The sequence below is a fragment of the Nothobranchius furzeri genome, chromosome 3, assembly GCF_043380555.1.
Source record: "Nothobranchius furzeri strain GRZ-AD chromosome 3, NfurGRZ-RIMD1, whole genome shotgun sequence".
NCBI lineage: Eukaryota > Metazoa > Chordata > Actinopteri > Cyprinodontiformes > Nothobranchiidae > Nothobranchius > Nothobranchius furzeri.
This window is the reverse complement of record NC_091743.1, coordinates 45,525,799-45,542,310: the sequence shown is the minus strand read 5'-3', so window position 1 is coordinate 45,542,310 and position 16,512 is coordinate 45,525,799. Positions and strand designations below refer to the sequence as shown.

The 16,512-nt window shown below is 42.5% G+C and overlaps 1 protein-coding gene across 5 annotated transcripts in view; it reads right to left on the bottom strand.

Moving 5' to 3' along the window:
• Positions 1–16,512, bottom strand: part of LOC107385790 (semaphorin-3F) — a 101,912-nt gene that overhangs the window by 10,114 nt on the left and 75,286 nt on the right. For all 5 annotated transcript variants that reach the window (XM_015959897.3, XM_054748844.2, XM_054748853.2 and 2 more), the window contains 6 exons: positions 16,156–16,249; positions 11,321–11,440; positions 11,013–11,152; positions 9,698–9,812; positions 313–382; positions 83–227 (listed from right to left, as the gene is read on the bottom strand). In XM_015959897.3, the coding sequence (XP_015815383.1) occupies positions 83–227; positions 313–382; positions 9,698–9,812; positions 11,013–11,152; positions 11,321–11,440; positions 16,156–16,249 (684 nt within the window). The remainder of the gene's footprint in view (positions 1–82; positions 228–312; positions 383–9,697; positions 9,813–11,012; positions 11,153–11,320; positions 11,441–16,155; positions 16,250–16,512) is intronic.

The following is a 16,512-nucleotide window of genomic DNA, read 5'->3' as shown; positions in this document are numbered from 1 at the left end:
GGATCCTGCTCAGGTGGTTTTTGTTATGATGGAGGGAAGCTGCTGATCTGACAGCTCACTGTAGGGCTTGGGAGAGGCTCACCGTGCCGGGCCGAGGGTACGGGATCTTTCCAGTGTAGGCCACCCACTGGTAATTGGGGCCTTCCTTATGAGCAAAGGGTCCGTTGAAGACCATGCGGATGTCAGCCATGGAGTACACACACACTGCAGAGCCTTTAAACACAGAGCTGGGGGGGGGTAAATGTTTAAAAAAAGGGTCACATTTTCCTTCCGCCTCCAGATGCAGGAACAGAACAGAGTAATTGTTCTTACCCAGAGACAGTGAAGACTCCATATATCACAGGATTCTTAGTATCCTGAGCTGGCTGGACGTATACCTCTCCTGTAACACAACAGAAAAGTCAAATCATTGAGTGGAGACATGCGGGAGACTCTTCACACGGTCTGAAAGGACGGACACACAAAACGTTGGATCTGGACAGACCTTGTGTCTTTCATGCAACTTATTTTTTCTTTCTTTGGGTATTCATCTTACACTTCACATACTTTATAATATTAACATTTTACAGGCCTTTATACTAGGGCTGGACAATAAATCGAAATCGTATCGTTATCAAAATTTCTAGTTCTTACCATTTTTCCCATGTCAATAAATTTGATAATAAATAAAAAGAACATACGTGTGCAGGCTGGTGACATTCATGTCGTTTTAAGAAATTGTACCACCTTAAGTCACATAAGACATATGACAGCCCCATCTAGTGGAAAACTTTTGTTTATGCACTTACATGTAGTTAACGTCTATTTAGCATTATCAAGGTGAAATCCTCATTAAATTGTGATATTGATTTTAGGCCATATCGCCCAGCCCTAATTCATACACTTTTTTTTGCACACAATGACAAGGATTGTCTAAAAAGCATGTTTTCCATATTTATATCCAATTAAACTGATCACAAAACAATGATGTACTCTCTTTCTTTCTTTGTTCCTCCCCAACCCTCATAAATCCTTGTGGCCTCCTACAGCACCCCCAAGAAACATCAAAAACAACACTATAAAAAGTCAGACGTGTTATGTAAAAACTGCTATTTTAGCATACTTTAGGTCCAACGTGTTGCTACTAGACATTCAGTGGGAGCAGTCAGGTAGCATCCGAGAACTGGGTCGTACAGTACGATAGGGCTAAACAATTTTAGGAATAGGTTTGTCACGGTAATTGGTGTAGCGGTAAACCCCGGTAAAAAAGTTGACAATAATAATAATAACCATCATGTTTAAAAAAATATATATTATCTCGGTGGATCTTGGTTGTGGTGTAGGCGCGGTGACCCTTACCAGCCACCGTATCATCTGCTGAAGTTGCCGGCAGCACTTGCACGCTTTGTTGTTTACAACTAAAACTTTCTTGAAGCTAAAGCTGAAATAATGGCCAAAGGAGGAGACGGCAGCACTCAGGACATTTATTATCCCCCAAAGAAGACAAAGTCGAAAGTACGGGCATTTTTAGGATATTTGAAGAATGCCGAGGGACAGTTGATAGACGGCTATCCTGTTTGCAGCACGTGCAGAAAAAGTGTCTGTGAAAGGCAGCAACGCTTCAAATCTCATGACACATCTGCGTGACCATCACCCACAACTCTACAGTCAACGCAAGGCAAGCTAAAGTTAGCGTTTTAGCTAAAATGCGTGATCCGAGGATTTGGGTTGAGGGAGAATGCAACGAGTCGCTATATAAAGCAGCCGCAGCGCCGCTACCTGCATATAAACCGTGTCGCGGACACCCCCATGTTGAAATGACGCTATGCATTACGGGGCTCCCAGGGGCAGATAAGAGTTGGTCTCTCTCCAAGAATAATTATGAATTTAACAATGATTACTGCCTGATGACATTTTCCCACATCTGCAAAGCTCACTGGAACACAAACCGAGGACGATATTTTCCTGATATAGGGTTTATTACTCAAGTAAGGGTAAAAAAAAAAGTATCTGATTAGAAGGCTACTTGAGTACCGAGTATTATCTGGTCTAATATTTTTAAAATGATGACATCAAACAGACAAAAAATAAGAAGTTGTGGGCAAATACGGGTATTTTAAAGCCTAATGGGGAAAAATGTAAACAAATAAACAACATAATTAGAAAATAACACATTTTAGGCAAAATTTTGACACAAACTGAGGACAATATTTTCCTGATATACAGGGTTTATGCAGTTGTCTGAAAATGTAACACGTTTAAAAAAATACCGCGATAATACCAAAAACCGTGATTATTTTGGTCACAATAACCGTGAGGTAAAATTTTCACACCGTGACAACTATTTAGGAAAAGATTGAATTGCAATTTTTCTAGCAGAAATTGCGATTTCGGTTCAATTCACAATTTTCTGCAAACAAAGGTCCTTCACTAACCTGCCAAGCCATCCTGTAGGTTAAGTGAATAGATGGTCTATATTCTAATCTAGAACAACAAATTATTCACATTAATATTTACTATTTAATCATACAATAAAAACTGTTAAAGCTATTAATATTTTCTCCCATTAAGATCCTTTTTTTATATGTGTTTGTGAAGCTACTTGTGCTTGTGATGTTTATTTAGGAGCTTTATGAAAACATGTTCTACTCCAAAAATGCATCGAGGAAATCGGTAGGTAGAAACAGCTTTTAAATGTATTAAATAACAAATAAATATACACAGTTTTCCAGCATTACCGTGGCAGGCTGGCTGCATGTTTTTTGAAGCCGTCTGATAGTTTTTCCTCACTAACGTCAGTTCTGTGAGAGAGACGCATGCATTCTGACACCTTAGCTTGTTTGAAGTAACGTGTGCCGTCAGAAACATTCAAACCATTTTTAAAAGAGAAGTTGCGCTTTCAAGTCAACTAAAGTGCGTGACTCCGCACTCGCATTGATGAAGCATAAACCAGGCTTTAGAAATCAGCCTGAACCTGCTCCGATGTGGGAGGTGTCTCTCTCTCCCTTACTCAGCTACGTTCTCTCTCTCTCTGTCCCGGGCTCACCTACGGTGCCATTATTATCGGCTCTAGCAGCGCTGTGTGTGGGAACATAAAACAGGGAAAATAACCTGAACATGCAGCTCTGACAGCAGTGGAGTTGGGCTCGGCTCTGGACGGTACACCCCACCCCCCTCCCCAGCGCTGGCTTTTGCTGCTGCCATAATACTGGGGAAAAACCCCGGATGTAAAAAAGGTTACACAACTGATCCTGGATCAGTCAAAACCACTGAAACCGCAGCTTTGATGGCCATGTGATTGCACTGTTTGAAATCGCAGTTTCGTTCAGCCCTATAGTACGAGCTCATGACTCGTGAGACTTGCTCTGTGAGGAAGTCGTACAAATTGAGACGGAGCTGAATGCTACAAGTGAAAAAGTCCACCCAGCTTAACAGGACAGGGACACTTCAGGGGGCCAGTCAGATTTCAGCAGGGGTCAATATCCCTGTGCCCCCACCCCTACAGCCACCAATGGGGAAATGGGCCTCTCTAAGGTGCCACTGCCATGACCAGCAGAAAGTTGAGGTGGTAGTAGTTATGTGTAATCCAGGAGTGTTCAGTTAGGGTATAACTCATGATTATTCTGGTTAATACAACAATCAAGAGCAGTTATTGGGAGGTGGGAAACACTTTCCAGAGCTCACATTTACATTGCCATTAAGTACGAGAGCAGAATGACTTTTACTAGAATCGGTGTAGAGCACCATTAAGCATAAGGAAAGAAATGTGGCAAACACATTTTTGTATTTTGAAACACCAACTAATAAAACTGATGAAGACACTGACAAGTGCAGCAATAGAAGCAGAGAGGAGCTGCGATGTCCAAGCATGGAGTCATTATAGACAAAAGGTCCAAAAGGTCAGGTGTTGTGATTGATGAACACCTGGCCTTTAAAGATCATGCTGCCTCTGTTGCTCGTTCATGCCGCTTTGTGTTGTATAACATACGAAAGATCAGACCATACCTAACACAACATGCCACCCAGCTCCTGGTGCAATCTACTGTCATCTCCCGCCTCGATTACTGCAATGCCCTTCTAACTGGTCTTCCAGGCTGTTCTGTGAGACCTCTTCAAATGATCCAGAACGCAGCGGCGCGTCTGGTCTTCAATCAGCCAAAAAGAGCACACGTCACCCCTCTGTTCATTGAGCTCCACTGGCTACCGCTAGCAGCACCCATCAAATTCAAATTGCTAACACTAGCATACAAAGTCGGAGATGGTACGGCTCCCATCTACCTGAATCCTCTTGCAAAGGCTTACGTCTCGGCCCGGCCGCTCCGGTCATCACAGGATCGTCGGCTAGCAGTGCCTACACCACGCTCAGGACAAGCCAGACTCTTCTCATGCATCGTATTACAAATGTGGAATGACCTTCCAAGCACTACCAGAACAGGAGCTTCCTTTTCAATTTTCAAGAAACTCCTGAAGACCCTGCTCTTCAGAGAGCATCTTCTTAACTAGCACCCTCCCTGCACCCTTCCCCCCCCCCCCCCCCCCCCCCTACTGTCCACTCCTTGTCCCCTCCTCTCCATGACTGATGTCAATGTTGTTGTTGTTATTGTCGTTGTTAGCCTCAAGGGCAACATGCCGATTATCACTGGTAAGTTGCTTTGGACAAAAGCGTCTGCTAAATACATAAACATAAACATAAAAGGGTCATTCGACCTTCAAATTTCAACTTTATGGAAATAGGCCACTGGACACCATGCCAGCATGTACACTAGGTGTGAAGTGATGGAGGAGTTTGTTGATGCTGTACAGAAACTGCATGTTTTTGCTCTCATTTAGCAATTCTGATTTGCACTAACTTTTTGTAACATATCCTGTGAGTTTATCCCTCAGAAAGTGATGGGGGGGGGGGGGGGGGGATAAGAGTGTTTGTTGCAACATGTGATGTGACAAAGAATTTTTTTATATTCAATTCAATTCAAAAATACTTTATTAATTCCAGAGGGAAATTGATTGCTGTAGTAGCTCAGGATAATAATAATAATCAAGTCAAAGAGTTGTTGTATATTACAATGGCTGTTGGCAGGAAGGATCTCCAGTAGCGGTCAGTGTTGCAGCATATCAGATTTTTTTTTTCTGAAATACACATGTAACCTAAACTACTTGAGATTTTACACAAAGTTGGCAAAAATTGTTATCATCCAGCATTCTTCCAAAACTTTTACTAGGAAATATGACTTTTCCCTGAAAGGAGAGCTGCATCATAAAGTTTTGAGCCAGTTCTGAAGGCCTTTATATCCCAGACAGTCACATGAGTTGTCCCTCAGCGCTCTGACACTGACATTGCCTGATATAGCTTATCCTTTGTTTGATTCCAAGTACAGGTGATAAGTCTTCCTGCTGTTCAGTACCTAACCTAAATACTGGTCCCGGGAGACTAGTTCACTGCCTGCAACAGGACAAGTGCTGTCCACATGAAACACACAATGAGCTCCTGACCTAGTTGCAAAGTGTGATTGGTGGAAAAAGTCGAGTAGTTAGAAATGAAGAAAGAAAAACTGAAAACATGGCCAAGGGGCTTAGGAACTGAGGAGACAGAACTGATCAGATACTGGCAAAGAATAAGTACCAAATCCAGATTTATGTGTTCACAGTCCCACTTAGACCAGCATGAGAAATTAGCTGTCAGAATGCAGATAGAGTTAGGTGGTGTGAGAACGGTCTTTGGATCGGAACTTCTGGGTTCCGTTTCGGTCTACATAAAAGAGGCTATAGAGTCATCCTCTGGGGACTGTCTGCTCACTGAGTCTTGTCCCTGGAGAGCAGTATACAGCTCAGAAAAAGCATTGTCCATACTCTAGTGGCATGCAGGTTCACACCCATCCACTCTCTCTCCCACTATCGTGTCTCCCCACAGCTGCCACAAACCAGAGTGCTGGAACCGTCATGGGTTAGCATGGCCGCGGCCCAATGGGCTGCCATGGGTGTCATGCAACACATGATCCTTGTCATGACATACAGCTGCTATACTGCAGAAATGAGAGATTTGCACGCAAGAAAGTACAAGAGCCTCCTAACAGACTTGGAGACACCTCTGAGAACCAAAATCAATCAACGCTTCGAAGAGAAACTATTAAATGTTGAGTTAAGCAATAAGCCTCTTCTCTGAATCTTTTATCCTTTATAACACCTTCTAAAGAGTCCAGATTTTACTACTTTATTTTCTCTATTCTTGAGAACAAAATTCAAGCTTTCTTCCCTACAAACATTTTATTTTCAGCTTAATCAGCTTTTGAGTTCTAAAAATGTTATTTCCACTTCTCCTAATTTCTTCATCTTACAGTTTTTTGACCTTTGCATTTTCCTGCGTCACCATTAGTAAATATCCGCTTGCTTCTCCAAGTCTCTTACAAAACCTTACAGAAATCGTGTGTGAAGCATTGGTATTTACATCACATATTCCACTCTCCTGCCTCTCACCCAGTGACATGCTGCTGATAGAGTCCAACCTCCAAGTGACCCTGGACTGGCCTGAGTTTATAGAATATTTAATATTAAGGGAACAGACACTCACTTGCTGCACCAAGCCAAATCATTTCTCAAAATCTCTCTTATTTAAAAAAAAAATAAAAATTAAGGAAACTGTATGGTTTGTTTAAAATATGAACAGTTTATTTGGTTGTGAGCGAGAAGCCAGTTGGCTAGGCCTAGCTGAGTTCAGTTTGTACAAGAAAACACTTAAACAATCTTTAAATGCTGGTCAAAAAGTAAAAGAAATTCCAACACAAAAAAACTAAGTTCACCAATATTGTTGCTATTCTGCTTGTTTGCCCCCAACCCTCATCCTATCTTCTCCTACTTTATGTTTTTGTCATTTGTCTCTAATCGCTGGCTGTCCACTCCTTTGTAAAAGCTGGAAGTAGTCTATTATGTTACGAATTGACTAAATGTATGCAACAGAACGAGTAAAAATCTTTCCTGTTTTAGAGTAAATCTGTCCTGACGTAGTTCCAACATTCTGTCAGTCCAAATGCTCAGAACAGGACTGGAGAAAAACACCAACCAACCAACTAAACCAACCTCAGTCAACCAACCAACCAACCAACTAACCAAGCCAACCAACCAACCAAACCGACCTCAACCAACCAACCAGCCAGCCAGCCAACCAACCAACTAAACCAAGCCAACCAACCAACCAAACCGACCTCAACCAACCAACCAGCCAACCAACCAACCAACCAAACCGACCTCAACCAACCAACCAGCCAACCAACCAACCAACCAACCAACCAACCAACCAACCAACTAACCAAGCCAACCAAACCAACCTCAACCAACCAACCAGCCAGCCAACCAACCAACTAAACCAAGCCAACCAACCAACCAAACCGACCTCAACCAACCAACCAGCCAGCCAACCAACCAACCAAACCGACCTCAACCAACCAACCAGCCAACCAACCAACCAACCAACCAACCAACTAAACCAAGCCAACCAACCAACCAAACCGACCTCAACCAACCAACCAGCCAACCAACCAACCAACCAACCAACCAACCAACCAAACCAAGCTCAACCAACCAACCAACCAACTAAACCAAGCCAACAAACCAAGTAAAGCAACCTCAACCATCCAACTAAACCAAGCCAACAAACCAAGTAAACCAACCTCAACCAACCAACTAAACCAAGCCAACAAACCTAGTAAACCAACCTCAACCAACCAACTAAACCAAGCCAACAAACCTAGTAAACCAACCTCAACCAACCAACTAAACCAAGCCAACAAACCTAGTAAACTAACCTCAACCAACCAACTAACCAAGCCAACAAACCAAGTAAACCAACCTCAACCAACCAACTAACCAAGCCAACCAAACCAAGTAAACCAAACTCAACCAACCAACTAACCAAGCCAACCAAACCAACCTCAACCAACCAACCAACTAAACCAAGCCAACAAACCAACTAAACCGACCTCAACCAACCAACCAACCAACCAACTAAACCAAGCCAACAAACCAAGTAAACCAACCTCAACCAACCAACCAACCAGCCAGCCAACCAACTAACTAACCAAACTATCCAACTAAACCAAACCAAGCTATTTGTGAAAGGCTACAACCATAGAGTTTTATCAATAAATTCCCTAAATAACCATCACTTGTATTCACTCTCATTGACCTGACATGTCTTTCATTGTTTACTCACCAGTCTGAATCAAGGACACATTTTTAGCCTTATTCAGACTCTGTCCTACAACTAAAGATCAGTGCCAAACATACAGTAGCACTCTTCTTTCTCTGCACTGCTGTGTCTGTCAACACCAGCCAAAATCCCAAATGACACAATCCTTTGTTACAAAAGCCAAAACATTGGTCCCTGTTTACTCTCTGACATCATGTGCCAAAGTAGCTTCTTAGATGTTGATATCATTTGTCTCATTAGTAAAAATACGCAGTTTTATTTATCAGAGCTCTTTTAAACCAGTGGACAGAAACTGAGAAGGAACTTCTCTAGAATCTAATGGTCTCTGAGTCACACCAAGTCCAGCTCAGAGACCAGACCTGTCCACTACCATATCATCTCCACACACACACACACACACACACACACACACACACACACACACACACACACACACACACACACACACACACACACACACACACACACACACACACACACACACACACAAAGGAACTGACACCTACAATGTGTGCAGTTGACATAATACAAATGTATTTATGGCCGAAGGAATAGCTTTAGATTGTGTGTTTATAGTTTTGGCAGGTAAGTTTACCTGCTCTCTACATAATATTTAAGATAGGATTAGAGGTTTCTTTGTCGATGTCATAAAATGTACAGCACAAACAGGAGGTATGGCGCCTAATTATGCGGCTATAATCTCAGTGTGGTTCACACATCGGTGGTGTTAGAACACAATGTTCTAGTTCCTCTTATGTGAATGTCGAAATGAGTTCATTTAAACATTACAAAAAAATTTAAAGTAGATCTTCACAGAATAACGTTTAAGCAGACATACTGAGAAAAGATAAATGAACACAAAGAAGATAAAAAAATCAAAGAAAGTTTTCTGTTATCAAAAAATGTGCATTTGTGGGAAAATCTAGTTAACGTGTCTATGTATTTAATCAACAGCAGCAGAGCAAAATAACCCCAATCCAATCTCAAGTTGCAGACCCATTCACGAAGCGTCTGTAGTTTGTTATCAGGGAAATAACCACAATCATCAGGAGCTGGAGTTAGGCTCAAGGCCTTCAAGTTGATGTATTCACTTGACTTTATAAATGTTTTGGGAAATTTATAAACGATGTTGGACCTACTTACAGATGCTTACAGATCTTAGTTGTGTATAACTCTGGCTTCTGTTAGCGATAATAATGAGACAAACCTGTGGAAAAAAACCTGTCTCCCTACACTGTGATCATTTTTAGAAAATCAAAAGCATTGATCAATTGATCATTTATTTATGGTGGGTTGTTTTCAAGTCTGAGTCGTAAACAGACAAAACAAAAAGAAAATATTGGATTGAGTTTTAACTTGATGGGTGTTTGGGATTAAAAAAAGAGGTTGACTGGGACATTGATGATCCTTTAAATTTCTGGGACATGAATGCTGAAACACTAATACCACCCTGCCTCCTTTAGGCGATCCACACATTAACGCATCAGCAGCAGACAGTGGAAGTTTCTTCATACATACGGAGCTCATCAAAGTGTGTTTCCATGCCGTCAGCCCCGGGCACCGAGCAGATGAGCCTGGCCTTTAGGAAGGTGCTCCACTTGTTCACCAGACAACAGTGACCCCCATCATCATTCTGGTTAAAAGACAAAACACAGATACTCCATCAGCTGCACCCACCTCAGTGGATTACTGCACCCACCTCTCTAGTGAAAACAAACCAGTGCTGAGCTGCACACACTTGCACAGACACATACACACACACCACACACACATGTACAGGGGTGTAGGTTGATGATCATCCCAAAAAAAAACACCTGCAACCAGTGTGTGCCTTTCCATAACCATCTTATGTCAACACTCAAATTTGTGTTGACTTGATTTAAGTGGTCACAGGCCTCACATTCTTCACACAGTTACATTTGTGGAGAAAAAATGTTTTCATAATTTTAATTGTAGTTAGAGAGAGTATACCTTCAGTGGAGCGAAGGACGCAAATACGGACAGTAAGAGCATCCAGATGTGAGGCGAAGCAAGAATGATAGGAGGTCAGTGGCGCAGCTCACTGGGAGGGGTGTGTGTGTGTGTGTGTGTGTGTGTGTGAGAGCATGTGTGTGTGTGTGTGTGTGTGTGTGTGTGTGCAGGGTCAGTGCCTGGCCCACCCCTTCAAAATAAATGCAACAGTGAACAGCTGACACGCCACATTGTCTCCCATACCCTTTCTCATATCTGCTGTTGTGCTCACACAACAGTGCAAGCCTGATGGGGAAGCACACACACACACACGCACACACACACACACACACACACACACACACACACACACACACACACACACACACACACACACACACACACACACACACACACACACACACACACACACACACACACACAATCAGCTCAGAGACACGCACAACAAGATTTTATGAAGCAGTTGCCATTATTTATTTTTCTGGCTCGGTTTGCGTTTTTTTCTAGAGCCATCCTGTACATCAATATAAATCCTCTAGCTTCAGCAATGAGGGTCTGCATTCTAGGCCAATGCTCGAATGAATCTCTAACCCTTTTGGGAGCACCAGGGGGAAGAGGCCAAGCGATCACAGGGTCAGAGGTCAAAGGGCATTCTCTCAGACACAAGGATGCCTTGTAGACAGGGAGGTTAAAGACACATGTGGATTCCAGCATGTTAGCCTTAGCCAAATACTATCTCAGAGCCCGTAAATATTCAGACACAGTGGGTAACTTGCCTCGGGGGACTGCAGGTTCTTCATACAGATGCTTTAGGTTTTCTTTTCATTAAACAAAGTGAAAACACTCCTTGTTGTATACACACCAGGCAGATGCGTCCAATCCGGGACTGGGTCACAGGGGTCTGGCCCATCTCTGAGGACTTTTCCCGGAAGAAGAAATAGAGCTTGTCATCATTTCTCTCAGCGCTGTCTGGGATGAGCTGCACGTGAATGAAGGTGGGGTCTGATAGGTAGAAAACATGTTGAGATGTTTAAGAGACAGAAGAATCTGGAAAGACATCTGGCTTACATACTTGGCTCTAAGCATTTGCATTCACTAGAATACAGTTTTACTCTATTGCACAGTTTCATTAATGCAAGAAAGCTACATGAGAGTAAAGAGGAGCTGCACCATTCAACCATCTGGAGTTGTACTGATCCGTTCGCATGGCTGTCTTTGTTCCCAAAGTCCGGAAAATAGCAGAGTCTGTTCCCATGAAGTCGACATAGACCCCAGCGTACAGCTCACCATCTGAAACAGGAGAAAACTGTCCAGTTTAGTAACAATCTTTGACTCTTTCCAGCACCACCCTTGGCACAGAACAAAGGCTTTAAGAATTATCTTTGTACCACTAAAATCCAGCTGTGCACACATGAGCCATTGTGGACTGAACTCTCATCCATCCATCCATCCATTTTCTGAACCCGCTTGTTCGTGTGTGTGTGTGTGTGTGTGTGTGTGTGTGGAGGGGGGGGGGGGGGGTGTCCATCAACAAATATAAAACTGGATGAAGGAACAAAACCCTAAATGAAACTGAAAGTCCCACCCATACGTGTAAACAAACAGGACATTGGAATTAACTCATTTACTGACATTGACGACTAAAGTCTTCATTTGCAATTTTTTACTGTGTGGGCGTCGGAACGAGCCCCCACACCGTGAGAACAAACATCTCAGCTCTAAAGCTGATCTCCATCCGCGTATGTCACACGTCACGTGATCAGGAAGCAGAACATCCATGTGTTAGGAGATCGTTTTGGGCCGCTGCTCTAAAAAAAGTGAGGCGCGAACCGGAAAAGCTTCTGCCGATCACAATTCAACAACGGATTATGAAAGAACGGATAACACTCGAAACACTCAGATTCTTCCTGATGTAAGAGGTGAGTCTTCGCTTTGTTTTGGTTGTTTTGGCGTCAACATCATCCTAGCGCATAATGTTTTGTGATTCTTAAAAAAACAGTGAAAATGCAGAAAAACGCTGTCAGCGAATGAGTTAACGGTCTTGTTGAACTAAACACTTTTTTTCTGCACTGAGGCAAGCAACATACAAGCAGTAAAACACTGTAAAGACTTTTTACACACAAACACATTTCAGAATGGCCAAATATCCACAAAAACACCAATTTCTTTCAGTTGAAACCAAACAGTTGAATTCATGTATGTTTAACAAGCTTAGAATTCCCTGTTGTTTCACAGCTTTTTGTTTTCCTGTCAACAAGTTTCACTAAGGAACAATAAAGACCAGACATACAGAACTGTTATGGCAACCAGCCTTCTCTCAGGCCTTTAAGACACACTAAATCATATCTATGAACACATTGTGTTGAGTGTGTAGCCTGATAAATACACACAACAGCCTTGTTAAGTTACAGGAGGGGCAAGGGTTTGGTCTTCCAGCTGTTCTGCTGGCCCCACTGGCGAGCAGGTGTGACTCTCTGAGTGTGAAGACAGCAGAACCAAGAACGACTGTTCTCCCACCGTCACAGTCAATGTCACGGTCCCGGGTGGCGCTACAGGGAGATTGATGAGACATCATTAAAACATCCACGGATGACTGGATGTCTAATCTACTGGTGAGCTGAGCAGTTGGTGGTCACTGGTAAATCTTCTGTTGTGGTAATATGTTCTTAATCCTTATCAACACTAACAACAGACTCCCTTGTATGATGCAAACTGATGGAGGTGGGTGGCAGAGCCATCTTAGACGACATTACTGGTTCCATAGTGGTCAGCAGCCACTGCGCTAAAGTGGGAACGCAGCGACTGGGATTTACACCCGCTGCCTGGACCCACAGAGAGAAGATCGCCTTTCACTGGTGGAAACTCTGTGGCTTGAGCTCAACTACAAGACCTTGGGAAAAAGGACGGTGACCTCATTTGCACTATGACACATTAAAGATAGAACACCCAGACTCCATTTAACTCATTCACTGCCAATGGCGACTAAAGTCGTCATCAGCATTTTTTTACTGTGTGGGTGTCGGAACGAGCCCCCGCACCATGAGAACAAACATCTCAGCTCTAAAGCAGATCTTCAGCCACATACGACACACGTCACGTGATCAGGAAGCAGAAAATCCATGTGTTAGGAGATCTTTTTGGGCCGCTGCTGTAAATAAAGTGAGGCGCGAACCGGAAAAGCTTCTGCTGATCACAATTCAACAACAGATTATGAAAGAACGGATAACGCTCGAAACGCGCGGATTCTTCCTGATGTAAGAGGTGAGTCTCTGCTCTGTTTGGGTTGTTTTGGCATCGACATCATCCTAGCGCGCAACGTTCTGTGACTCTGAAAAAAAACCAGTAAAAACGGTGAGAAACGCAGGCAGCGAAGGGCTTTATCGATCAGGAAACGGCTGGCAGCGAAGGAGTAAATGACAAAAGTTGAATATTAATAAAAATACAGTAGGAAATAACAACCTCTGCTTCATAGAAATCAGTGCTAAGCTGATTTATTAAAGAAAGTAGAACTAACATCATAATGAATGTTAAAGGTGCTGCCAGTGGCTCATTAAGGTCATCATGGCAACCAAACATTTGTGTCTCACTCACCGACAGCAAACCTAATGAGAGGCAGAGGAACAGAGAGGTCAACAGCGCCTTTCACCACAATGTCAGAAAGTTCTGATGGCCACAGCTTCACTTCTAGTTAGGACGACAAGCTTCAGATCTAACATATGACTGAAGCTTGGGTGTTAACTTCAATAATATGATGATGACCATGAGTTTTATAATGGTGAGAGACACTATAAGGCCAACATATCAGTAAATCCATGTTTATTCTGGAAATGTACTAAATGGGCTGTGGAAATATGGAGAGTTTGCAATAAGTTTTTAGTTCAAATGCCAAATGTGCCAGAGCGTCACTTTGTGTGGAAAAACCTTAAAAATTATAAAACCTAAAAATGCATAAAACCCGTAAAACACATCAAAATAAAAGCTCAGTGATGTGCAGTCAAAGCTTCTGTGACCTGTTTAAAGATGTTTCTGTGGGGAAGTCTGCCTGCTCAGAAGGGGGCGAAGCTTTCCTGCCCGTTTTACCAAAATCACATTATTAAAATGTCAGACGGAGGGGTTGGTGGGGCTAGGGGTGGGGACTGCAGATGGATTCACAGATTTTTTTTCGGTAATTTAGGAGATTTCAATGTATAAACAGCTCTAAAACTTCAAATGCAATATAATTGATGTGTTTCCGTTATTGTTATCTATGCTGTCCTCTGTGTCCACTTTCCTTGACATTTGTTTGTGTTAGTATAATGGGATGACTGCTTTTGTCTCTGTCACGTGACTTGTAAATACTATCTCTGTATGTTTCCACTACTTTGTGTCTAACATCAACCTGCCGGAGGGTCTGCAGATGGAAATTAGCCCAAGGCTATAATCTGGCATATTTACCTTTATTGAAAAGTTCATTAATATGTATTGCCCCTCTTCCTAAAAAATAAATAAATAAATAAAATAAAATAAATAAAATAAGCACCGTACGCTGTAAAAAGCGCATGTGCAGAGATGTCCGGTATGGCGTACTAGGCCACTTAGCTGAGAGTGTGAGAACGCACCTGTTTTCAGTTGCTTTAAAATCAGTTAGAGTTATTTATTTGTATGTTTTTTGACTGGTGTTTATGTCACATTTTAATTTATTTTATTATGAGTCGTATTCTCAACATTATAGCAAATGGCTTTGTTTTTAGTGAATTGGCTGGTTAAGCACTTTCATGCTAATGTAAAGGAGTAAATAAATAAAGTTGACTTGACTTAACTGCACAAAGTCACAGAAAGTCAGTTCATTGTAATGATTTAAGCCTCTTATCAAACATTTGCATGTTTGTTTTTTTGCTCTTTGGAACGTAAAGAATCACGACAGGAACAATGTTGGGAACTCAACAAAAGTACATCAGTGATTTAGCTTCCTTACCTTATTTACTGCAACTACGGCTCAATGCCCGATGAAGAAAATCAGGCATTAAACGTGACTTTTTAAATACCGCTCGCCCGTTTATCAGTTCTGGTACAAAATACATGCTTGTAAGGAAAGACGCATTAGTGAGTTGAAGGTGTTGGCTAAATCCCCACTGGAGAAAAACCACCTTAGCATTGGCACATTACTGCACCCATCAGCACCTTAAAGGGGGGTTCTGTAGGATTTTGTGATTAGACTCATTAGGAAAAGCAGCTTACAGCAAGAAATCAGCCCGTGCTCACAACTAACCTCCTTCCACCAGCCCATAATCCCAGGGTGTGTTTAGTCCATGTATCCAACGTGCTGAGGAGCTTTTTGTTGTTGCAGGTTGTCTAGGTAACCTGAACGTATGGAGTCAGGGGTGGACTGGCCTATCTGGCATTCTGGCACTGTCCCGGTGGGCCGCTTGCCCAGCTTGTGGCTTTCACATTCGGCGGCATAGGAATGAGTCCGCGAGCAGCGCACAACCCCCACCCCTCTGAGGGCCGACGGTTCATAAAAATGCCAGTGCTGAATTTTCGTCCCAGTCCACCCCTGAATGGAGTGGAAATAGTTTTATATTCAAATAATAAAAATCTAATATGGGGCCTACTTTTTTAAATAGATTTAAAACACTGAAACTATGAAGATCTAAGTTTCATGCTTTCTGCAAAAATTGACCAATTTCATCCCTAGCCGTTTTACTAAAAGGTGTATTTTAATTCAGAAGGTTTATCTATTTCACCCCAAACCTGGTAGTGGTCCTAAAGATAACAAAAGTCTGTGTTTAATTATACACACAAACTAAAGATGACAGAAAACGCAACAGACGCGTTTATAGGTTATCTACAAGCATGCAAAAAGTCAAATGAAGGCAAAAAAAAGGGAAATCTTCCAGCTGAAATGATGAATTGTGACAAAAAAAAGTCTCACAAAGAATTAGAGGAGGCAAATCAGACTGTTGTTGTAAGGATTTGGTGTGCTCGTGTCTTCCATCCTCACATGACTGAACCAACACAATACTCACTAATCAAAGCAGACACGCTGTTGAGCTTCGGGTCGTAGGAGCACTTTCCCTTCCCAGACTCCACTCTTCCTGGTTCCAAGTGGAAGATTTCTTCCTGAAATAGAAAAATCAAATGAAGAGGGCAATAAATCCAGCGCTCTTCATCCTGTCTCAGCGACTCCCAGGTGGAGGGAGGAGGATGGAGCAAATGCGCTGCTTCCGACACCTGCGAGACCTACTGGGCCCGATGGGGGTGTGGGGTGGTGTTAAAATAATGAGCATGTGTTCACACAGAAAAATACATGCAGAGAAACACAGGAATTTCAAATCCATCTTCACTCCAGATAGGAGTGTTGTGTCTCACTGAATAATGAGCTT